Source organism: Antennarius striatus, chromosome 2 (genome assembly GCF_040054535.1).
Source record: "Antennarius striatus isolate MH-2024 chromosome 2, ASM4005453v1, whole genome shotgun sequence".
Taxonomy (NCBI): domain Eukaryota; kingdom Metazoa; phylum Chordata; class Actinopteri; order Lophiiformes; family Antennariidae; genus Antennarius; species Antennarius striatus.
The window spans coordinates 4,503,577-4,529,457 of NC_090777.1; the positions used below are offsets into that span (position 1 = coordinate 4,503,577).

Below are 25,881 nucleotides of genomic sequence, written 5' to 3' on the forward strand. Positions count from 1 at the left end.
TGTGGACGTCCTCTGAGGAGCGAGGACAGATGGGACGCTCCAGTCCATGGCTGTAAACCAGTCCTTGATAGTGTGGAGTTTTGTCACACTTTGGTCACCCGTTGGGTTTCTGGGAGAGTTTAGCAGCAGCGATCCTCAGTCTAGCAGCTTATGAAGGTTAGCTTCAGGTAGTTCTACCCACCTTTAAATAGATGAAGGTGTGTGATAGTGGTTACTGAGTCGTACTGACCTCTCTATGTCTCTACGTCCAGTAGTAAAGACTCCTGCAACACTGCAGAGGACTCACTAGAGCAGGGGTTCTTAACCTTGTTGGAGGTACCGAACCCTGCCAGTTTCGTTAAAAATTTTTTTTTTAAATTTCAAATTTAAGTCATAAGTATAAGTTTTATTGGTGTATTTAATGAATTGTGCATTAATGTCACCTTTTTCAAAGAACAAAACCAAGACAGTGCATGAACTCACGTGAAATGACCTGCCTGCAAATCAGTGTGACTTCTGCTGTTGTTCTTGAGAGACCAGTTCAGGTATGCGTGGCTTCACCTTGACAAGTGTCACTCTGATGTCATTTTCACCGCAAAGTCTGTTTCTGTTGTTTTCCACGCAGCTTGAGGAAGTGTTCCTTTATTTTTGCCAGAGTTGCTCAACTTGACATTGCAGAAACGCCGACTCGATGGAACCCAGGTTAAGAACCTCTGCACCAGAGGATGGACAGTTGTGTCCTCTGTGGAATGGTGTGGCCATTGGCTAAATGATAGACGCTTTGGATTTGGCTGGACTAAGTCGGTTTTAAGTCAGACTTCGTCTTCAGACGTAACTGATGGACGATCAGCGACGCGTTTAATGCTAATAGTACCCCCCCCCTTTTTTTTTTTTAGTTAATGTCTATTTTCTAAAATGAAGTTTCCTTTCTACCCGGAGTTGCATCCGTGTTGCACAAATGTTGCATAGAACTTTTTGCAGGTTCTCCAGAAATGAAAGGTAACACCTTTTTTTGGTGTGTGTTTTCACACAACATCAGTCTTGAGCTTCATTATAACAAATACAGCTCAATATATATTAACTAGAGTCCACTGGCAGCCGGCGCTGAAGGACGGACGGTGCTGGGCTGTGTGATAGCCTGATTGGAAACAGACTCATGAATGTGTAGCACGCAGACACACACAAGCGCACACACACACACACACACACAGACACACACATTTTTACAGAGCTAATTAAAATGAAAAAGAACCGTTTTATGTTTTCATTTTGAAGCGTCGGTTCTCAGACGGGAGTGGAAGGAGCGGCGCTCGCCCAGGTCAGAAATAGTAAGAGGATGCTAGATGCTTGGACCGCATACTGCCACTTTTCCTTGTGGACCTTTTTCTAGGAAAAGCGGGGCAGCTGCGGCTTTCCAGAACCTCGATCCGTCCATCAGCCAGTGCCCACGGTTTACACCACTTGGCCTTCCTCCCTCCTCCTTCCTTTCTCATTTCCATGTATCTTAATTCCTTTGCCTTCTCTTTTTTTCTTATCTCCGTCCTTTTCTCTACCTTTTCTCACACTTTTCATCCGTCCGTCTCTGTTTTGCCCCTCATCCCCTCTCTCCCCGAGCGAGTTTACAGCCCCCCGGGCCACTTCCGCCAGGCTGTCTGCAACAGATTTATTAATAGGCTTTTCTCTCGCTGCAGTAAACACAGCATTGGTTTAGGGGGTTGTCTCTCAGACACTCATAGACTTGTACTTAACCTACTCACTGACTGGCTGGGGAATAGAGGAAGGTCTGTTGGCTCCAGAGATCATCCACTGCAGATGAAGTCATGGAGGGACTGCTGGGAGTAAACACAACCAGGAAACACAAATGACTTTGAGAGGAAGAGACACCCGGGTTCATAAATATGTAATATTCTGCAGCGTTTTGATGTTTGAGCGTTCGTTCACGTCTGTTTTGGAGCTTTCCTGTATGTTAACAGTGTTGACCCCGACCTGCTGACCGTAGCCGCCGCGCCCCCCCTCCCCCCAAGCAGTCGGTAGAAGTCTGTCTTTCCATACATTTGTTCATTCTGATCTAGAGCGCTCACCGCAGCTTCAAAGTGTGGGTTTGTCCAGTTGTGAGTCGATTTGCACATGAATTTAGGTTTTACGTTTAATCTCTTAACTTTTGATTGCTGTGTATGGTAATAACATGTTCTATTACGCCATGGTGGGATTGTTGTGCTTAGTTTAAATGTTCCTAATGAATTCAGAATGTCCAAAGAGAGCTAGGATAATTTTTTGAAATGAAGTCTGCCGGTGTAAAGTTACATACAGTGACATGTTGTAAAACTGCAGTGCAGCCCGGGTGAAGAAACACATGAGAATGTTAATTATTCTAAGCATGTGACGTAAGATGAACTGTAACCAGATCGATCGCAAGACGGTGAAACTGAAATATGAAAATGAGTCCGAAAAAATACGACCTGATGTTCAACGTGTCGTTAAGACTTAGGGGTAGGGTCAGGGTTAGGGTCAGGAGTAGGGGTTGGGGATTGGGGTGAGGTGTAGAGTTAGGGTTAAGGTAGGGGTTAGGGGTAGGTGTGTACGTACAGTACATGACTAGCCTGCCCCATAGGGGCATCATTTCTCTACATAGCCTCAAAACTTTTGCTGGAAATTTTTGGGGTTTATTTTATGTCAGTCTATTATTCTGTTGTCATAGAGTTTATGATTATATCCATATCAGCACAAATAACCATACTCGTTTTCATTGCTGTTTTCTAAACTACTAATAACATTATATTTTAATTAATTATAATTATAATTACAAGTCCATTGCCCTACTTGTAATCGTATTCATAGATAAATTCATTCTTGAATAAAACTGAAAACAGGATAAATCCTGTTGATTAAAAAAAAAAAAACACAAACTACTGTAAATACAGAGTAATTTACTGGTAAATATGTGACAATATTTTGTTGTCAACTAAAAACATAAATGAACGAACTGTATTCTCCATGTACGAAAAAAATACGACATTTTCTGTAACGTAAAAAAAGAAGAAGTTTTAATTTCCTTACACCTAAAACACATCTCTAAATATTTAAAGTGATTTCTACATGTTCCCATCTGGTAGTTTCTGTCCAAATTTTATGGTTTAACCAGTTGGATGTGCTCTTAAGTAGAGAGTATGTGTTATATATTGTTGGAACCTTTCCTACGTGTGAATTTGAACGATAAATAAACATAGATTTTTGGTGATATCAATATAAAACAAGAATTGGATTCCCTTTTTATAATCTTGTCATACTTTAAACAGGACAATCTGGATCGTTTAAACGAGTGACTAATCGGACAAACCAGACGCAACCATGACTGTTTTTCCTGTTGATGCTGCTCGCTGCGATCGGAGCCGCGCTGGCTGCAGGAGTGCATGGGTTCTAGACCCTCTGGCGTTCTCGTGCAGAGAAACGACTTGACGCATGCCGAAGAGTCGCTGACAGTCAACGTGACTCAGCGCTCAGATTTACGCGTGCGTTCGCCGTGACAGCGATGGACCTGATCTTTCTTGGGAGATGCCAATGTGTGAGTCAGCCAACGGGATGGAAATGTGATCCGTGTGGAGAGAGTCTTAAGTGTGAGTCACAGTCTCTCACGGCAGCAGAAGCACCGACAGATGTTCGTGCCGCCGCCGCTGCTCGCTCGCACTCGGAAGCCAGGGAGACGGGAGAAAGCAGAACGCAGCCACACTGTCCGGTGACACATTCCCTCTTCCTTCCTCTGAAGGGATCTAATAACCCCCACACCCTGCTAACAATCCCTCTCCTCACCAGATCGCTCACCGACACTCCCCCCTTTGCTATGGTAGCATCGTTGTAGGGCAAACGGTGGAATGTTCAAGAACTCTGCTCTCTCTGCGCACAAAACAAGACAAGGTTCTCATTTTCCAGGACTAATCTAAAAGATCTCCACATAGATTAGGAGAATGTCATTAGCAATGGTAGATTACGAGTTAATCTCAACTAGGATTGACCGTGTTCTGAAGAGGAGTTAATGACGAAGAGCATGTCCGAGATGCTGGTGGCTGGAAGAAGAGTTCAACCAGATGATGATGATGATGATTGTAGGAGACAATCTGATCGGAGATCAATCACGGTACACTTGATTGGAAGATCGAGAAATCTTTTCTGAGTTTATTTGGACAAAACTTCTTATTACCTGTGGTTGTCATTGAGTCGGAGGATTTTCATTATGCGAAATAATACTGATTATAATTTGTAAGAGGAAAAAGACAATTACTAATTAATGACAGGATTCTGGCCAGAAACTGAATTTGACATCACAAAAACAGGATAACTGGTGAAAGTAAATTTGATATACCAGTTATTAAATGACTATGACTGAACATCCAGCTCAAAGTAATGAATGAATTAAGATAAATCTAACCAAACTGATGGGGGTGGTGCTTGTTGGCTATCATTTAAGTGAAATTAGAGGCGCTGAACAGCGGAGTCTGGCAGCCATCGAAAGAAAAGTAATTTAAGATTGTTTGGTATCTGCTTTTTTTGTTTTGTTATTTGTATTTTGAGTCTTATTAAAATAAACCCATCATTCAAATGGTAGATTATTCATTTTGGTGTCAGTGGGCAAACTTTGATAGTCTGTGGAGGGAAGATCCTGTTTTAAGTGCGTTTTGTAACAAACCTTACAAATGATATATTGTAGCTTCACTAAGCCTTGGATAACCATAACCAGTACTTGCGCTTTTTAATATTTGTAATTCACTGTAAATTTGCATTTACAGTGGACACTTTTTTTTTTTTAAAGTGACTCATCTCTTCAAGAACATACATCACAAAACTGATATTGTAGCTCAACCAAACGTAGCCGCCGCGTCAATCATGATGGTAGTTGTGGTGTGCAGTGACCTCCTCTTGTGCATTAGGAGGATTGAAGCGCTTTTGACTTCAGCTGTCGCTTTTATGGTGTGAGGGTAACCTGGAGTTAACCTGAAGTTAACCTGATTTTAACCTGAAGTTAAACTGAAGTTAAGCTGAAGTTAACCTAAAGGTAACCTGAAGTTAAGCTGAAGTTAACCTAAAGGTAACCTGAAGTTAAGCTGAAGTTAACCTGAAGATAACCTGAAGTCAAGCTGAAGTTAACCTAAAGGTAACCTGAAGTTAACCTGAAGATAACCTGAAGTTAACCTCAAGATAACATGAAGTTAACCTGATTTTAACTTGAAGGTAACCTGAAGGGGGCGTGGGGAGGTCCGGAGGGCCTCCCCCGGGAAATTTTTTAGAAAATGGGGTTGTTTTCCTGCATTCTGAGGGCAAAATCTCCTGTTCAGTTTACCTACAAAAATACACTAAAGTCAGCAGTTCAAGCTGAACTATCTTTATTTCTGTCCTACTTTATGCAGGTATGAATGTGAGATTCAACAATTGAAAACTTCCATTCACTATGTGAAGATACAGTCATACAAAATATTACTCAATGTTTACTTCTAAGTTTTACTTAGACTAGAAGACATTTTAACTTTGACCACCACCAACACCATTGGTATGCTATAGTTTAGTTTATTTTCTTTAATTCAATAACATGATTTTTCATTTCAATTGAAAAAGGCATGAAAAACATCAAGCGAGGTGAATACACATTTACATGCATCGCTGGTTATTCCTGTCGGTCATAGGGAACAAAAGTCTAAGACTACAAACAAGTATTGATCATATCTTTCATTGACCTTCTGATCGGTCTGTAACCGCTCCTCCCCCCTCTCAGCATTCACCATTTGTTTGTTAATGAGGACTTTAACACAAACTCTACTAGAAAACACTGGATTCTTTTGATTGATCGTCCTCTCCTTGTCATACACCAATTCGCGGGTTCAGTTTGTAAAAAAACAATATTTTGTTTTTCATTGGACGAGAGGAGGTCATGACCCGAGTGCTTATTTAATGATCGGGAGCGTTCGGGTCACTTCGGCTAAATTCCGTCAACATGCGGAAGTAGCGGTGCTAGCGCCGTTTGCTAGCGGAAATAGCCTAGCGGAAATAGCGAGCGCCGCTAGCGAGCGAAAAAGCTGTAAGTTTTAGCCTTTTTTCCATAAAAATAAGAACGCCACTGTGGCTACACAGTCTAAAACCTTGTAGCCAATCTGGAATTTAGTTCGCCTATGGCAAAGTAGTGAATGGCTAGCGCAAGCCCAGTGAAGGTAACCTGAAGTTAAGCTGAAGTTAACCTAAAGGTAACCCGAAGGTAACCTGAAGTTAAGCTGAAGTTAACCTAAAGGTAACCTGAAGTTAAACCTGATTTTAACCTGAAGTTAACCTGACTGTAACCTGAAGTTAACCTGATGGTAAAGTGAAGCTAACCCAAAGCTAACCTGATGGTAACCTGAAGTTAACCCGAAGGTAACCTGACGTTAACCTGACATTAACCTGACGGTAATCCGAAGTTAACCTGAAGTTAACCTGAAGTTAACCTGACATTAACCTGACGGTAACCCGAAGTTAACCTGAAGTTAACCTGATGGTAACCTGAAGTTAACCCAAAGTTAACCTGAAGTTAACCTGATGGTAACCTGAAGTTAACCTGAAGTTAACCTGATGGTAACCTGAAGTTAACCTGAAGCTAACCTGAAGTCCTTTTCCTCTTGGCTGGATGTCGCTGGGCATTCAGAGTTCTTTTGCATCCTTGTAAAATCCTAGTCATAGAAATCCAATCCATGGTCAGAACCTTTTCCAGAAATTAGACCAAGCAAGTTTCCTAAAGATGTGGAGCGCTTCTAAAGCATAATTTAAACGTCTAACCCTCATTTAGACGTTTACTCCACCCAAAGAGAATATTCTATAAATCTATATTCAGTGTTGTACCTCATTAACATAATTGATTTTTGTCTCCACTTCCAATATTCAACATCAAACACCGCTGCGTGTTAAACTGGTCGCAGGACGCCGTCATGAGTGGAGTGGTGTTCCCCTTTGATTGGTCTGGTTGATGTGTGTCCAGTCCTCTCGCAGATCCCGTTTAAAAATGTCCAACTTCCCCTGGAAGGAGGAACAAACCACACTCAAGACAACGCTGTTGTCATGGATTTGTTCATGTAGATGATCGATTTCTTTTCTCTGTCCTTTCATTAGTTGTTATTAGTTATTAGGTATTAGTTAGTTTCCAGCTTCAGTACAACCTTTAAAACTTTCTGGACATACATAACAGACTCTGTTTCAAATTATTAGCAGCACCCAGTCCAGAACGGATCAATGGCGGACTAGTCTGTTTGTGAGTTTGGAAGACACTCTCATCTATCGTCTGTTCTGTCATGCATGTTGTGACCTGTAGCATGTAGCATAGCATATGTCAGGAGCCTAGCATCTTCAGTAGCTGTCCGGCCCCTGTTGGTTCTGCTCAGCTGATCTCTTCACTCTGTTACAAAATTATTTTTTACTTTTCTTTTCCTTTGCGGTTCAGATTTTGGACAGACGACAATGAATGTCGGGACCCTAAAAGGTCCGGCGCCCCAAACTGGTTCTGTTTCTGTAGTTCTGTATTCCCTACGTTTGGAATTCAGTGATGGTCTTATCATTTTGCTCACAGTTGGAGTGGGGGGGGTTGTCGGTGTTTCTAAATTTAATAAATTAATAAATAATTTTTTAAAAATAAATTGTATTACTTTTATTCATATTTTATGTTGTATCACAGGTTTGTCAAATGTTTGGAAAAAATAAGATTTTTTTAATTATAGACATTGAAGTAAGTGTAACGTTAGCTCCTCCCCACAACAACCAGCTCTACGTGGATATTTTTGTCTCCTGCATGTCAGAAATAAATCACAACTATATAACAATACTAAATATTTTCATTTAGTGTTACTGACAGTTTTACCAGATTTTTAAAAATAGAGAATTTCTCTAAATGATGTCGTGTGCTTCCACACGTGGTGAACCTGCCCCCCCAATTGCCCCCTCTTCACTCCACCAACCCTCTTTTCTGCATTATTCTCCTTATTTTCCTTTATATTCGTCTCTTCCATTCTCTTCTCATAGCTTAGAAGTCTCTCCCCACTCTTCTTTTTTTTTTATTTATCCCCCCCCCCCCAACCACTCACCACATGAAACCCCTCACCCACTCCAATGCATTCCACCCGCTTCATCAACACACACGTGGTACCAAACATGTCATGGTACTCTGAGGTACTTCCTCCCTCTCTCCTCTCATCTCTCCATCATTCTGTTCCTCCTACTTTCTGCTCAAAGTCTTGCTGAACAACAAGTTGGAAAAATGAAAGTGGGGTGTCCACTGTGGGTCCCCTCTCCGCATCCCCTCCAGGGCCAGTGTGAAGTTTTCAGTTTGATTGAAGGCCTCTTTTCTGTGGTGTGCGGTGTGAAAGCTGTCCTAATTGAATGATAAAGTGCCCCGAGATGGAGTCCAGTGAATAGCCAACAATGGCCAGCCTGTGTGTGGTAGAGGGATTTTGGTTCACATCCAGCCTCTGCCTCTCTGCTCCGAGAGGGGGGCCTATTATAACATTCTCTGCTGGACCCAGTCACGTGATGCCGCCTCGCTCCCCGCCACCCCACACTAACCCCACCCCCGTCCGTCTCCCTGGCCCAGTGTAGCCGTGTCTGTGTGATCACATCATCGGCATCCTCTTCACCTCACTGGTCCGGTGGGACGGAGTGACTTCCAGCGGCGTCCGTGTTTGTGCCCGTGTAGAGATCAATCCTGAAATGTGATGTCTGAAACACTTTGGGTTAAACTGCAGTCGCACCTGCTTTGTGTCTGTGTGAGGATGTGGAGATGGCCTGTTGATCTCCCATCATCCTCAGCTAGATGGCAGCATGGCCACCAAGAAGTCTATCGATACCCGATGGACTTCCTGATTGATCACTGGTTGATCTGTTGAAATCGGAGTGTTTTTATCTCAGGGGAACATGTGGAGTTAACGTGTTAATGAAGAACTCCTGAGCTCCATTCAGGTGTAGACACACATCCAGGTGACATCTGATCACTCTACACCAGAACCTGGAGATACGAGCTGAATCCGTTACGTGACTGAGCTGTAAGTCAAATAACATTCACCCATTATAATAACTAAAATCATTTTAATCTGTTCCAGCCTTGTAAAAAAAGCCCCAAATCACCTAAATTATGAAAAAAAAACCCACATTTTATCAACCAATAGACAAGCAGACTTGTTTTTGTTTATAATTAATTATATAAAAGTTACATAAACAATGATAAAGAATGAAAAGAAACACAAAAGTCACAAGAACACACAAGTTACGTCTTTATTCCACCAACGGGAACGAGATCCGGTCTCCCTGATGTTGTATCCATCCGCCAACACGTAAAGTACGAGATCCGGTCTCCCTGATTTCGTATCCATCCGCCAACACGTAAAGAACCAGATTCGGTCTCAGCTGATGTTGTATCCATCCGCCAACACATGGTAAAGAACAAGATCCGGTCTCAGCTGATGTTGTATCCATCCGCCAACATGTGGTAAAGAATGAGATCCGGTCTCACTGATGTCGTATCCATCCGCCAACGCGTAAAGAACGAGATCCGGTCTCTGCTGATGTTATATCCATCCTCCAACACGTAAAGAACTAGATCCAGTCTCCCTGATTTCGTATCCATCCGCCAACACGTAAAGAACGAGATCCGGTCTCAGCTGATGTTGTATTCATCCACCAACATGTGGCAAAGAATGAGATCCGGTCTCTGCTGATGTTATATCCATCTGCCAACACGTAAAGTACAAGATCCGGTCTCACCGGTGTTGTATCCATCCGCCAACACGTAAAGTACGAGATCCGGTGTCACCGGTGTTGTATCCATCCACCAACACGTAAAGTACGAGATCCGGTTTCAATGATGTTGTATCCATCCGCCAACACGTAAAGTATGAAATTCAGTCTCAGCTGATGTCGTATCCATCCGCCAACACATTGTAAAGAATGAGATCCGGTCTTATGTCATGCATTAACTGCCTGTGATGCTGTTTGCTGCCACTATTTGATGGGAAATCCAATGAGACAAGACAACCTATTGATTTAGGTTTAGTGGAAAATTTTATAAAATGAAATAGAAGGTTTTTATAAAGTGATTTTATTAAGTGAAATAAAAAAATCAAATTTTATTTCTGCATCTGGCTTTCAAAGCTGCGTCTTACATCTCTTTGCCCATCAAAACCGAATTTAGTTGAAATCTGATTGAGATTTTGACAAAAAAAAAAAAGGAAAGCAAATCATAAATTTTCCAAAACTTTTTTAAACTCCACCGCCTTTGAAATTTTTTTTCTCGATATTTCAAACGTTCGTCCGTTTACTCAGATCGATAACAGTGCTTTTTGGCTGATGGGGGGGACCGTGCCGCCCCGGCCTCGGGCTCCTTCCTCTAATCGGTTCCTCTTCTGCCTCAAAACAAAGGCTCATCTGTGAGCTCCGACACCGGAGAGGAGCCTGGCCCCGTGTCGCCGTGGTGCAGGAGGGGCTTCAGGTCGTAGGGGCGAAGCGCGTCTTCATACGCTTCACGTTTCATGTTCTGCGTAGAAGCATCCAGAAGGGTCCCGGTCTGGTTCTGGTTGTGTTCTCTTTCCTCCTGCTGGTCGTGTCAGATGTCTGTCGTCTGTCTCAAGGTGCCTGCAGCCTCCGATTCTCACAACCTGATCAAGTTTCAAAAAAATTCAAGGAATGCAAGCTGCCCACTTGCCCATTTTTCAAGGCCATGTTTATGCAAGAATGTTATTTTTACAACTCTCTACCTTTAACCCCCCCCAACCCACACACACATACACACACATGCACCTATTACTTCCCTCCTTTCCCCTACAATACCCCCTGAACATCCTTTAAAATTACACTTAGAGAACGGAGAAAGAGGAAGTGGGAGCTGGAAGTGGTGGCGTTCAGCCAACGAGACCCAAAACACTGTCAGGGTAAGACAGAAAAACTAGGAAAAGGCTGTTGGATCCATTGAAACCTGTAGGTTTCCAACAAAAGCCTGTTGTTTTAAGCCGAGCTGACGTTGCCAGACTTAGAGATTGTTTGTTGCTGACCCCATCTGAATCCGAGAGAGCCGCTAGCGGAGCGGGAACAAAAGTCCCGGCGGCTGGATGGAGCGGCTCAGACCACGTCCTGCATGTGTTCCAATCAGAGCAGCTAAAGCACCTCTGTCAGCCCGGCACCAGGCTTTCATGGAAACAGGTGACATGTTAACGTCCACTAATCCAACGGCTTTGGTCACCAGGACCGTTAGCTGCATCGCAAATCACGTCAGCGTCGTAGTAAGATCCGTTTCATTGATATTCGGGTAGAGTCGGTCACCCTACGTTCTAAACACGAGTTTTAAATATTAAATTAAAACCCAACAGAACATAGAATGACTCCACTCAGTTTATTTGATAGGATCCCAATTTGACAATACGTTTGGAATCGTTTTAAAGCTGGGATCTTTGGATCCCATCTGTTTGTGCGTGCGGCCTAGACATCGATGAGTAGCCTCAATCTTAGCCTGGGTGTGCTAACGCCTTTAGCGCGCGCACACACTCTCCTGATCCGGATCTTGGATCGGCCTTGCGCTAATACATTCTTCTTAGCCTGTCACTCCGCAAAAAAAAATTGACGTAATCAGTTGAAAACGTTTGGAGACGTGACCGTGGGACACACATGGGTGTTTACACAACACAGCTGGACTCACATGTAGGTTATGACATCATTCTGTCATGTTAGGTTGATTCCTTCAGCTGTAACTGATCATTATCACAAGAAACACCCCCCCTCCCTCTCCGGTTGCATATTTAATGCAATAAATATGACATGGGCATGCATGTGCTTGAACGAGGAGGAGGTTGTAAAGACGTGTGTGTTTGTTATGTCCACAAAGGCGCTGCTCTTTAAACATGTCAGAGACGGAGGGGTGGAGGTTCTGGCCGGGTTCCCATTGGCTCGCTGCCCACATCTCCGACTGCTGTGGAGCTCTGTGTCACAGCCAGGACTCTCTGCCAGGAGGGCTTTCCCCAGAATCACCTCTGCACACACACACACACACACACACACACACACACACACACACACACACACACACACACACACACACACACACACACATGCTCAGCCCATGTGTTTAGTGTCAATATTTTGACGTGGCTGTGCCAGGCAAACAGAAAACTCTTTGGTAATAGTCACATTTATTTATTTATGTATTTTATTTATTTCCTGCTTACAAGCAACAAGAAGGAAGTGTCCGTTGACCGTGGTCGACGTGATCGTCGTCAACGCGCCGACGGTGTTTTCAGTTACTGCCTTGATTCTTTTCTGGAGAATTCCTGGTCTAATTCTTCTACCTTTTAACCATTTATCTCTTGTAGTTGAGTTTTATTTGAATTGACATTCCTCCCTTTACCGTATTATAAGTTAACCCTATCATTACCGACTTCACAGTTGCTTTAAATACTGAAAAATGAACATTTTAGACTTGAATACGTCCTTTAAAACACAAGTTTGGGGTGACAGCCAAATGAAAATATGTGTTTAACTTGCAGGGATGTCATATTTCAGTGATTCACATGTAAAACTTGACATCTATATGTGCCAGAGGACATTTAATTTGCTAACAGCTTTAAAACAAACATGTTTTCTAACTGTATCATCTGCGGCATCTCTTAGTGTAACATAAAGCTGTGTGTCTTCACTCCTCCTGTTTTGACATCTTTTCTGACTCATTCTGACTCTCCTCCATCTTTTCGAGCTCATATCAATCATGCGATCTCTTCCTTCTGTTTCTCCTGCCAACTTAAACACGCAGAAATCGACCTGTCCTCGTTCAGAACCCCGTCTTCTCCCGACACGTTTGGGAGGCTGCTGTCCAAATAAGCACTTTTAAATCATCCAGTGTGTGGACGCGCCGGTAGACGTCTCTGACAGACATAAACGACATCAAAGCCTAATGTTATTTTGGCAGACAAACAATAGTACCCCATCATCGTGGGCTCACATCTCTCCTTGTATTTCTGTCTTTGTTTCGTTCTCTTTGAGAGGCTGGAACCATCTGGGAAACACACATCCTTCCTTTAATGATGGTTGAGGTTTGCTGGAGACTTATTAGACAATTAACTGGCTCCACAAACAAATACCAACACAGCGTTTCTCTCCCAACGGTAATTTGCACATATAAAAGCCGGGGATTACTGTATTAAAACAATCTGTTTTGTCGACCACCTAATCAACAACAACACGGCCCCGGCGGTCCCTGCAGAAAGATTGCAGCGGGTGCAGCCGGGACCAAACCGGTATCAAACTGATACTAACAATACCAAACCGGTACCAAACAGGTACTAACAGTACCAAACGGGTACCAAACGGGTACCAAACAGGTACTAACAGTACCAAACCGGTACCAAACAGGTACTAACAGTACCAAACCGGTACCAGACAGGTACCAGACTGATACTAACAGTACCAAACAGGTACTAACAGTACCAAACGGGTACCAAATGGGCACCAAACAGGTACCAGACAGATACTAACAGTACCAAACAGGTACTAAACAGATACTAACAGTACCAAACCTGTACCAAACAGGTACCAAATGGGTACCAAACAGGTACCAAATGGGCACCAGTACCAAACTGGTACCAAATGGATATTAAACGGTACCAAATGGGTACCAGGCGGATACGAAATGGTACCAAAGGGTACCACATGTTTACCAAATGGGTGCCAGACTCTGGTAGACGGGTAACAGAAGAGTACCAAACCGGTACCAAACGGATACCATACCGGTACCAGTCGGATAGGGTTAGGGTAATATTACAGAGTGGGTAGAAGTCGGGTAGCAAAGGGTCTTGCCCTGTGGAATGAGGAGGTTTAGTGATGGAAGCATACAGTATGTTGATTTGTGTAAGACATGAACCAAGACAACACCATCAACCAGCCTTTTAATTTTCTTTCTGTGTGATAGTCATGTCATGTCATGTCATGTTCATGACTTTCTGTGTGATAGTCATGTCATGTCATGTCATGTTCATGACTTTCTGTGTGAAAGTCATGAACAACTGTTTATGACAACCCCCAGCCAACAGGGTCCGGTATATGATAGTAGTAAAATGGCATTTCTTGGAATTTAGTGATCAATCCAGCAATCTTTTTTCAGTTTATACTCTTTTATTTCAGTTTTGACAAAAAAGGTCTGATGTAGTAACAAGCGTTTCTTGATTTAAATGACTGGCAGCAGATGGAAACAGTTCTCACCCAACAGGGACAGCTGAGGAGATGTTATCACAGTGTTGGGACTAAATAATGAAAGAGACCATTGCAGCAAAAACTGTCCGTTTCCAAACATGAGCTGCATTTACTTATCCATTATATGGTTACCATAGTGATTGGGAGTTGTAACAGCAATCTGTTTATATCAGTGACATTTATTTAAAGATCTGTGTAGTCATGTAGAAAGGACTTGATCGTGTGTGTGTGTGTGTGTGTGTGTGTGTGTGTGTGTGTGGGGTCTCAGGCTGTCTCAGTAACAAACACATTCCTAGTGTCAGTGTGGACTCCATGTCACCCCCAACGACCCTGCTGACCCCTGCATCCTCATCAGCGACTCTGTCCAGACGTAGAAACACACACTCAGACTGAACACATTGATTATTGAGTGTTGAACAAGTCCATGTGTTTCTACTGTATACATGCTACCCCTCCCTCCTGCCCCCCCCCCCCCAGTATTACTGTAATTATACAACACACACTTGTGGGTAAACCCAACATCCTGGGCCAACCCACATCTACACCTGGCCTTTTATCTTTTAAGTTTAAAATACTAACGCTTATTTAAAATATGCTATCAGTTAGTTTATTCTCTACATAATTGATGGTAATATTCTCTGATTCACTGGACAACCATCAACTAAAGTTGTAAAATCTGGACCAATCACAACGTACCAATGCTGACGTTTCCAGGTATGGAGGCTGTTCAGAGACATTTCCAGCTGCAGGTTAACTAGTAGTTCTAGGACAGGGGTGTCAAACTCATTTGTATCAAGGACCACATCAGCATAATGGCTGTCCTCAGGGGGCCAGATGTACAGTAACTTGTAAATGTAACTCAATGTAATGTAAAATAAATGTAACTACTCCTTAATGTTGAATTTATCACTGATTCAAGTTACAAACATTACAGTTATACAGAAAAACTGTTTGTTTGTCTCTCTTTTATAACATAAATCCTTTTAATTTGTCAGCTTATTAAACCCACAGAACTCCAAACTATCCAATCAATAAAGAAAAACACACCAAACACAAGTTAGAACGCTGACTTTGTTCTCAACGTATTTTGTTAAAGTTGCGAACATTAGGCCCATTAGGTTTCGTAATCTCGCCAAACTTGACAAGAGATGTGGATAAATGTACCAAACGTAGACATTGGATGAATGTAATAACAGCGATCACTGAAGGACTTTTGCCCTTTTTAATGGCTTTTAATATCAAATTGAAGTGAATTAAGGAGAGAAAAGTGAAAGTGCTCCTTGGCGACAGTTAGATGAGCCCTACCTCCTTCCCCCAACCAGACCGCAGCCTTGGCTAAGTTTAGCCAGGACACGGGGCAGAAGTGCTGTTTCTTTGGCCACATCCCAGCCCAGAGTGGCAGGGACTAACCACTGGGATGGGTGAGGGTTTGTCATGGCTTTGGTTGGAGGAAGTGTTTCCTCTTACCCTCCACACCCTTACAAGTGTAGAGCATCACCCTGGGTCACAAAACAAGCAGGAGAGGAACTGAAACTTTGGTGGGAGGAAGGATGGAGGAGGGAGATAAAGAGAAGAGACACTGTTGAAATAGACGAGTTGTTTGGGCTTTTAAGTCATTTTAAACTCGTAAATCATTCAGTCACACTATATATGACTTCCAGTTCCCCCAGACTTTTTAAGTCGCACCATTTTTAAAATTGCTTTTTGGAGTTACAGGAGGTTGGATGATGTCATAGTATGCTAAAGGTGACAAAATAACTAGGAAGGTCGTGCTTCCCCATGGATTCCTGAACTGTGCTGATTGTATTTTCTATCCTGCTGAGATTTTAAGCTTCAGGTGTTGGTTGTTTTATTGCGTGTATTTTATCAATCCTCTGCACTACTTCAGCTCTACATCTCTAAATGAAAACAGAAGGGATTTTTAAGTGCATGGGATTAGTGCCGTTAGAGCGTGTTCCAGTTCCTTTTCCAGCAAAATATGGCACTAAGGGGTTCAGTTTAGTCCCTGAATTATTCATAGGCATGTCTTTGTCTGTGGCATTGTTTAAACCAGTCAAGAGTATTGTCTCCCACTCCCTTTAAAAGCCAGACACTGTTTAAACAGCAGTGCTCATCCTCACTGATGGACAGGTATGACGGAGGCCTCCATGGGGCTCCCAAGGGCCGCCGAGGGCCGCGGTGCATCTCTGTGTAGAGACTAAAGATAAGTTTACATGTGACTGGAGCAATAATACACAATTGATGGAGAACTGATTCATAAAGTTTTCTATTTTTGGACAATTTCTCATAGAAACTGGGTAAAGACCTATCATATTGATTGAATATCGGAAACAGAAATATGTTTGGGACGTCATGGAGAGCTGCCATGCTGCTACCCTCCTCCTTCCACTCCCACGCCTGCCACCCTCACCCCATCGAGGCATCAACGTTATTTTACCTTACTTTGCCCCCACCTCTGCTGCACCGTCCTTGTTAAATGACAGATACTGTTTTTAGATCCAAACTAATGTTGAATCAAACAGCATTTTGTGTTCTAATATTATTATTTTATTATGTTTTTTGTTGTCTTTATGTCATTTAGTCGAACAACACCTCATGTTCTTCATCTTGTTCATAATGTGGCTGTGACTTTATTTAACATAAGGCACAGGAACAATGTCTCGACACATAAAGGAACAGACTAGCCTTCATTTTGTAACAAATAAAATTGATCAAATCTTACTGATTTGTAGGTTTTTATTCAGCTGTGTTAGAAATTCAATATTTGCTTCTGACACACAGAGTTAAGTTGTACAGCATAGAAATACTCAAGCAGTACCAGAGCCTCAGATTGGTTCTTGAGTACTGTTTAATACTTTTATTAAGGACTGTTTATTATTATTATTGTTATTACTGCTATTTTTATTATTGTTATTATTATTAATAATATTATTATTATTGTTGTCGTTGTTGTTATTATTTTTATTATTATTATTATTATTATTATTATTAATATTATTTTATCACTATTATTATTCTGACTATATGCCTTTTTCAACAAGATATACCTCTATTCATCCCACAGTTGCAACGTTGTCAGGAATTTCTATTGTATCACATTTCTTTTTCAAAAACTACTTTTGAAAGTAGTTTTTGTAATATTTCATGTACTCGGTGTGATAAATAAATAGTTTTTAAAGAATAAATTAAGAAAAAAAATCTACTTTTAGCTCCAACACCAAATGTCTAAAACTGTAAACAACACAATACAAACACCTCAGGAATTGATTTAAGACGCTGTTTTATGTAAAAGTCAGAAATATATGTTTGTGTTTGTAACCTTTTAAAATGAGTTTCAAATTAAGCAACACGTTTCCATCTCTACTTGACAAATTGTAAATCTGCTACACAGAAAATGTTTGTGTTTTTTTGTCTGGTGCAGATCTTCCATTTGTGTTTCCTTCTTTGACATTCCAGTTACACAATCCCAACTAGGAACAAGGATCGATTTCATGAAACTCAGTCTTCTGAGGGTCATCAGAAGTGAAGTTCTCTGCTGTAGCTCAGATGCTTGTGTAATGTTTGCACAGAGCCCTACATCCTCACCCCCGTCACCCTCCTCACCCCCATTCATCCTCTCTCCAACGGGTTGGCTGATGTCACCTAAGCTGCAGGCTGTGAACTCACTTCCTATATTTAGTCTTTTTATTTTGGTAAAGCAACTTGTGTAGCGTCCTGCTATGTTGGGTCGTGGTTGTGCAGAGCCGGTCGACCCGATCCGGTTTGTTGTGGTCTAGTTTAGACCATTTGGATCTGCACCACCATGAATAGGGGAAAAAACGGTCTTTCCTCTTTGTCTGTATGGAAGCGGCAGGCAGCGAAGGGGTTAATGGTAATCACTCAGCATGCGGGAGTCATGGCGGGCGGGCAGGCAGTGCAGAGGCTGACCTCTGACCCCAAAGGAAAAGAATGTGGAAGCTCTTTCATCTAGCACAGAAACCAAAGGCACCCGAGCGGTTGGAGGGCGGCGGCTCAGTTCTGCTTCTTACGTTTGTGATTAGGAGAAGTTAGCAGAGGGTCGATGTCAGCGCGCCGTCGAATGTTAGCCAAGCAGCTCCTGCCATTTTGGAGTGAAGGAAGCTCCAACGCCGCTTGTGTTCCTTCTGATCACGGCGTTAACGCTGACGTGGAATTCCCGATCAGAAAGCTCTGCGTTTTTTTTGTTTGTTTGCTTGTAATGAAGCTTCAGCTCAGACCTAAAAACTTCCTGTCCAGCGTGGGAAAATCTAATGATCACATGTTAGGGATGAAATAAATAAATTAAAAGCCACAAAATACATTTTTTATATCAAGACATGCCTAAAGATGAATTAGTTGGTTACTTCGATCTCGTTTCATTGATAAATATTATGTTCCATCTGTAGAACCATGAATATTCACAAAAATATTGCCCAAAGGAAGCAGATATAGATCCCTGAGTAACGCTGCTGTTATATTTACATTTCATCAAGAAGTTGTTGGTAAGATATACAAATTGATCAATCTGATCAATCAGATATCAACCAGTTTAATATTTATCCTGCCATCTATCTGGACATTATCAATATTTGTCATTTTGTGATTAGTTATTTTTCAAACTGTTTTGGCTTCACAAACTTCAAACAAGAATTTTAACAGGTTTGAAGATTTCAGTTTTTCTTGTTTCTTTGGAATATTCTTCATTCCTTTGTTTTTAAGGCGAGTGTGTCCGGAGCGTATCGATTAAAGCTTTACTTTCTAATTGTACCAACCTTGATACATAAACAATGATAAAATTTTTGTCTGTACAACCTAACCACGGTTTAGTCCTCACCATAAGAACACAATTCTTTCTTTCAGGTTGTTTTAAAGTTGAATTGCTCATTATTTATTAAATTTCAATCTATAATCCCCATTAACGTAATTTAAATGTTATTACTACTCTTATTACTCTAAAGTTCTATTCCTTAAGACTGACCAGAAACAATAACAGGACAGAAAAACAACACATAAAAAAAAAATGCAGGTAGAGGTCGTTTCGAGTTAATTTGTTCTTGTTATATGTTGGTAGCACGTAGCATGTAGCACGAAGCTTAGCTTTAGAGTGAAGGAAGAGGATGAGGAGGGAGGAGTTATTGTGGGTCAGAGTCAGAGTTGTCGTCAGAAAGACGGTCACCACTACCACTATCTTCACTAGCCTTAGCTTTATCATCCATGATAAGACGAGTGTTGGAGCTGCATGGACGGATCGGTGCTGCCCCCGTAGGGGTTGTGGGAGAAAGGGGAACTGCAGGACAATAGCAGAACAGATATGGCGGCGCGCGTTTCTTCGTATCTACAAATGTTCGTATGTCGAATGTCCGTATGTTGAGGACTTGTTGTGATTGTATGTATTGATGATTCCAGAGTGGCTCTGTGTTCGTCTCTTTAGCGTATACCCTCTTCTCTAGGCTCCCCAAAGGCGTCCTGCATCTGCTGTACAGTTGTCACGCTCAGGATGCGAACCTCGGTTGGTGGCATAATACCACACAGCTGTGTTCTAAGCCTTTTAAATATAGTCAGTCGGACAAATTATTGTCATTTCATGACTTCACTGCCACAGAAGAACGTGATACAATGGCAGATGTATAATTTAACAGAACATTATTTGTACAAATTGAGCCGAAACAATCACATTTCATATTTTATATCTTTCATATCAATCATATATTTTCATATTCACAGTTTCATATCTGCTGACATAAAAAAATAAATAAATCATGTGTTCATTGTTTGCAAAATAAAAAAAAGATTTTCTTCCTGTTGTGTTAAGAGAAGAAGGTATCAAATTGGATTTGGTCAGTAGGATGCTCTTAAGAGTTTATTATCCCGTAGAGTTAAAAATCTACGCGAAACACATTTAATTATATTTAAAACTGACGTGAGATATCAATCGATCTGGAAACGGGCTTCTAGATAAAATAATAAAATAACTTTTTGAGAAGTGATTGTTTTTATTTAAATGTTCCTTGTTTGTCATGTATATATAAAGTGTGTATATATATACAGTATATATATAAAAAAACCAGTGTTCCTGTGAAAACAGTGTTTGAACATCTGGAGCTCATAGCGTGTTTGACAGTGGGTCGTAGCTGCAGTCTGGTCGTGATGGATTTGCTACACAAACACAACAAAAAAATGGGAAGTGAGGGATTTATGTATGTGGAATGGGAACACATGAGAGAGACCTCAGCAGGAGTGATTGATTCATACATAATGAGAAGCGTGTGAAGTTCTGCAGAGACATGCGATGATGATCCTCACGTCTGTGCTGCTCCGATCTGTTTGTGAAGGAGTGTCGATTCGTTGCTTCACATGTTGGCCGAAAAATGATGGCGTACGAAATGAGTATAGAGAGGATGACGAGGAGAGAAAGGATTTCTGCTGTGGAACCACATGATGTGTCCCTGTGTGCCCTTCATACGCAAATATAGATAATTAAAGGCTTAATAATGAACGGAATTGAAAAGTCGTACACCCCAGCAGGTTGGGGATCCCAGCGGAGTCTGCAGCCGAGTGGGTTGGTAGTGGATTCAAAGGGAAAGACATGGGCAACTCTGGATGCCATTATGAAAGATAAAACACTATCAAACCTCTCTTCTGAATGTCAGAGACCCCTGAAATCACGCTTAGACCACAGGGGCCCATTTGGTAACGTTTGGTCCTGGGGCCCTTTGCTCCCAGATGTTTTATTACAGAAATGCTTTTCAAAGCAGTAAAAAAAAAACACATCCTTGTCATTGTTTGTATGTTAAGAGAAATAATCTATTATTTCCTATTTTTCTGGGGTCCCCCTCCATAAACCCCTCCGGGACCCCTGGGGGTATACTGCCACAGTGGGACAAAGGCTAGCGGGTTCTCTGGATCGTCACGGCCCTGTTTTAAACAATGCTGGGTGGATGAAATGCGATGAGTTGCCGGTTGGGACAAACATCTTTCAGCCTCATGAAGACGCGTCGAATCCTGATTCTAAATGTTTTTAAAAAATGTTTGGCCCTCAGGTCAGTGACAACAAAGTCTTTCACTGTTTGTGCTGCTTCTGAGATGGGACTAAAATTAAGATTAAAGAACAGAAACTGAGCTCAGGTAGACCTCAACTTAGGTCGTTTTGAGTTACATCGTTCTTGATTAGGCTTTCGTTTTCGGGGAAAAAATAAACGGAAAAATAAAAATCAAGTTTACGTCATTTTACTCCAATAAAATAGATTCATATTAACCAAATATTATTAAAAAACATTAATAGATGAAGTTCAATACAGAACTGGGAATGGTTATCTACAGTTTAGCTTGGAGACAAGTTGATTTGACTTTTTTGGGTTTTTTTAAAAATACGTCTCCTCTTCTGGAACCAGTTAACAACGTAAGTCAAGGTTTACCTGTAAAGAAAATATTTTTAATCACACTAAGATGGAAAAAACACTTTTACAAAAGTACCTCAATGTCTATGCCAGGCTTTGACAAGCCACGGGCCCACGGGCCATGAATGCCCCATTAGGCTTTGTAATCTGGCCTGCCAAACTTGTTAAAGCTAAATAATTAAATGTAATTATTACCAAACCACATTAACTTTATTTCTATATAATGTTTTTAACATGTCGTTTGCATTAGCACAAATAAGAACTCCATCCATCTACTCCTCAGCTGGCCAGCCCATCAAACGTTAGAACCCACCCGTCACAACATTTGCCCACCTCCGTCTAAGAAGTATATAACTCACTTTATTCAAGGTGGGATATTTTTTTCCTCAAATGTCTTTTCGTTTTCCCTGCGTGGGGGGAGGATGTGTTGACTACCACGGTGAACCCACGCACCTTGGCTAGAGGTTAGCAACCTAAAAACCCGCCTGACTTTCTTTTCCTAACGTTTCGTTACGTCGAACAGAAAATGTAACACCGATCGTGAGAGACGAGACGAGTTGAGATGAACGGACCGACGCTGGGAAGCCGACGCCGAACCAAACAAACACAGCTGGTGCTGAACCAACATGGAAGTCACATTTAGCCTGTGTTTTTATACTTCGAACAAATCACACCTTGAAGTAGTGTGTCCATGAAGCAGAACGTAGCTGCATGAGTACATAGATGCTGGTATCTTGTATGTATATGGTCGGACTTGAGTGATGTGTAACAAGGTTTTCATGAAGTTATGTAACGCGTCTGACTCATGTTTGAAGTAAACGCTCCAAAAGCTCCATCCTGGTTTGTAGTTTTACGCCGGACTCGTTGTTTGTCTATAACTTGATGGTGTGGATCCTCTCTATTGTACTGTATCTGCCTGTTGGGGTGGGGGTGAGGGTAGTGGTGGTGGTGGTGGGGGTTTTCTACATGACATTGCATTTGCTGTGACCAGAAATCTGTGCAAAGGAGAGAGCCGGGGCGACGCAGCGTGGTTCAGGCCTGGAATGTGCGACGTGGGTAGGCCGGACAAAAGAGCCGGGCTCCCTGAGGGTGGTCAATGGGACGGGTGTCACCCTCTGCACCCTCCCCGCTGTGTGACGACCACCACACAACGTTATAGCTGTCGCATCCTCTTAACCACTGTAAAACGCACGTACATTACGAGCAGAAACACATGCGTGATCGCACGAGCACGCGTGTACCAAACATGACGTGGTCTAACCGTGTGCACCAACCTGTCCACGCATGTTTTAGCATTTTATGTCAACTTGAAGATAGTCCTGTCCCACATAAAGGATGCTTATGATTGTGTGTGTTTGTACAGGACATGTGCACACGTGTGTGCGTGTGTGTGTGTGTGTGTGTGTGTGTCCATTCTGTCTCATATGTCCACGTGTGTTTACGGTGTTACAGATACACGCTTGGTTCACGTGACTGACTGTGATCAGTGGCATGTCTGCTCAACCTTGAGCTTTGCTGGCGCGTTGGCTAGCGGCGGTCCCAGAGGTCACGGCGGGTAAATAAAGGACGGCAGACATGACAGGAAAGAGTTTAGAGTTCTCCCGGGAGCGTGAGCGGGAATAGTTTGCAGCGTCTTTTAATAAACTGCTGCAGGTTCGTTTCCGTGTTGGGGTAGTTCTTACTTTTGCCCCTGTCATACTTCCATTCTGCCTTTCTGTCTGGCCTGGGGGGGCGTTGAGTGTGTTCTGGTGTCTTCTGAACACACCGATGATGAAGAACGAGGCAGTTTAATTATGTCTAGCCTACAGTGAACACGACTGTCATTTTACTCCCCCTAGTGGGGGAAGGGGGAACTTCTACTTGAGGGTGAATTTGGAAATAACTTTGATGGCTGGTTTTTGCTTCAGAGTGTTCCTGAGTGAGTGAGTGAAGTGTGTGTGTGTGTGTGTGTGTGTTTGTGTGTGTGTGTGTGTGTGTGTGTGTGTGTGTGTGTGTGTGTGTGTGCGTGCGCGCGTGCGTGTGTGTGTCTGTGTGTGTGTGCGTGTGTTAGTGTCTGTATTTCCCTGATCAGTTCTTTTCATGCCCAAAGAAACAGGCTAACTGTAATCGATTCATATTTTCTGTGCACTAGATTTAGTCAAGACTTAGAAAGACTTTTAAAAAAGTGTATTTATTGTACTAAAAACCCTTACTTGTCACTTTTGCACCACATGGGTGGAGGAAAGTGTCAGGTGTGATGTGTGATAGAAGAGTTTCAGCTAAAATGAAAGGAAAGGTGTACAAAACTGTGGTGAGACCAGCGATGTTGTTTGGTCTAGAGACAGTGTCACTGAGGAAAAGACAGGAGACAGAGCTGGAGGTAGCAGAGATGAAGATGCTGAGGTTCTCTCTGGGAGTGACCAGGATGGATAGGATCAGGAATGAGTACATCAGAGGGACAGCACATGTTAGAGGTTCTGGAGATAAAGTCAGAGAGGCCAGACTGAGATGGTTTGGACATGTCCAGAGGAGAGATAGTGAATATATTGGTAGAAGGATGCTGAGTTTTGAACTGCCAGGCAGGAGGTCTAGAGGAAGACCAAAGAGGAGGTTTATGGATGCAGTGAAAGAGGACATGAAGGTAGTTGGTGTGATAGAAGAGGATGCAGAAGACAGGGTTAGATGGAGGACACTGATTCGCTGTGGCGACCCCTGAAGGGAGAAGCCCAAAGGAGAAGATTGTGAGCATGGTTTGCTGCTGTACTTCCTCTGTCTCGGTTTTGAGATAAATACTATCGTAAATCACCTGATATACTGGCAACGTTAGCGGAGGATGACAGCAGCATAGGCATGTGGTTGGCTCTGAAGTAATGTCAGCTATAACGCTATACCTGCCACACAAACACATGGTGTTTAACAGCATTTTGTCACATGTTTCTCTTGAAACATTCAAACTAAAAAAAGACAGGTCTATTTTTTTTTTTTTGTACCGACTTAAATTTGTTTTGTGTCTTTGCAGAACAGTAAAAATGCAAACCAGTGTTTCCCACTCACCACCAACCGTAGCTGTTGGGACCGGGTGACCCGGAGATCACCAGAGTGAAGAGGAGCGACGAAGGGAGGTGCAGGAAGAAGGGACTGGAACTTAAACTGGTAAAAGTCGCCTTTTTTAGAGAAGATATGTTCAGGGTTGCCACAAACTTGGACTCGTGTATCTTCAACGGGTGCTCCTCGGTCCCTCCACAGACTCGTTGATGCTGCCACGGGGTCCTCGTTCCTTCCGGTGAGCTTCTGTTTCAAGCCCAAACTTCCCACGTTGAGCCTGAGAGGCAGGGGGGACCATAAGTGACTTTTCATGGCAGCGGCACTCTAAGGCTGCCATGGCAGCTGCTGCCGCCGATGCCTCACACCATATTACCGCACTGACGCCCGAGGAAGAGGGACGACGGACCGCCGCCAAGCTGTTTGGTAGCACCGCCCTGCATCCACGGACAGAGAGAGAGCGAGAGAGGGGGAAAGAGAGGGAGAGGGAAGACGAGGGAGACGTGGTCGGGAGGCCGAGTAGGAGCGACTGCTTAGTGTGTGGGGCCCTGTTCAGCTCCCAGGAGAAGCTGAGGGTCCACGCCTTGAGTCACGCAGGAGAGAAACCCTTCCACTGCTCACAGCCACACTGCCCCAAGGCCTTCAGCTCCAAGTACAAGCTCTTCAGGTAGTTTGCACCAATCACATCGCTCAACTCACTGCCTATAAATGTACACGATGCTTAGCTTGGTAGCATTCACAGAACCCCCATGATGCATCACTGCTTTTATGTGGAAGTACATTTTCTAGAACAGGGGTAGGTGTGCACACAGAGTTCTACTGAAGTGCAGATCGATGGAGTGTTGGTGAAGGTGGTTTAATGGATCTATTAAACCGCCTTCACCGCTCCTGTTGAATTCTACCGAAACCGAGAACTAAACCGACTTTGTGATTCATGTCCAGAGTTCATCACAATTAGGTACCAGAAAGAGCATCAAATCAACATTAAAGATGATCACAACAATTTCACATTTTCATCAATTTTCATTTGGTCCTTGAGTTTCCTCAAATCAAAATTGCTCTCTTCTGACACTACAGTCTGGGACCTGCCCGTGGTTTCTTCCTCAATGAGGGAGTTTTTCCCTGCCGCTGTCGCTGATGCTTGCTCTGTCTGTCAGTCAATGTCTGTTACCATGATTAAGCGCTTTATAAATACAACTTGATTGATTGATTGATTGATTGACAACAATCTGCCCCATACAACCCCCTGAGTATTCAGTCC

General features: G+C 42.6%; 1 protein-coding gene across 3 annotated transcripts in view; it reads left to right on the forward strand.

Annotated features, from left to right (window-relative positions):
• The window catches only part of plagl2 (pleiomorphic adenoma gene-like 2), a 34,744-nt gene that overhangs the window by 3,824 nt on the left and 5,039 nt on the right, over positions 1-25,881 (forward strand). For 2 of the 3 annotated variants that reach the window (XM_068306862.1, XM_068306870.1), the window contains exons 2-3: positions 24,598-24,731; positions 24,825-25,287. In XM_068306862.1, coding sequence (XP_068162963.1) covers positions 24,959-25,287 — 329 coding nt within the window. In that variant the 5' untranslated portion in view covers positions 24,598-24,731; positions 24,825-24,958. The remainder of the gene's footprint in view (positions 1-24,597; positions 24,732-24,824; positions 25,288-25,881) is intronic. The other variant, XM_068306879.1, reaches the window with a different exon arrangement.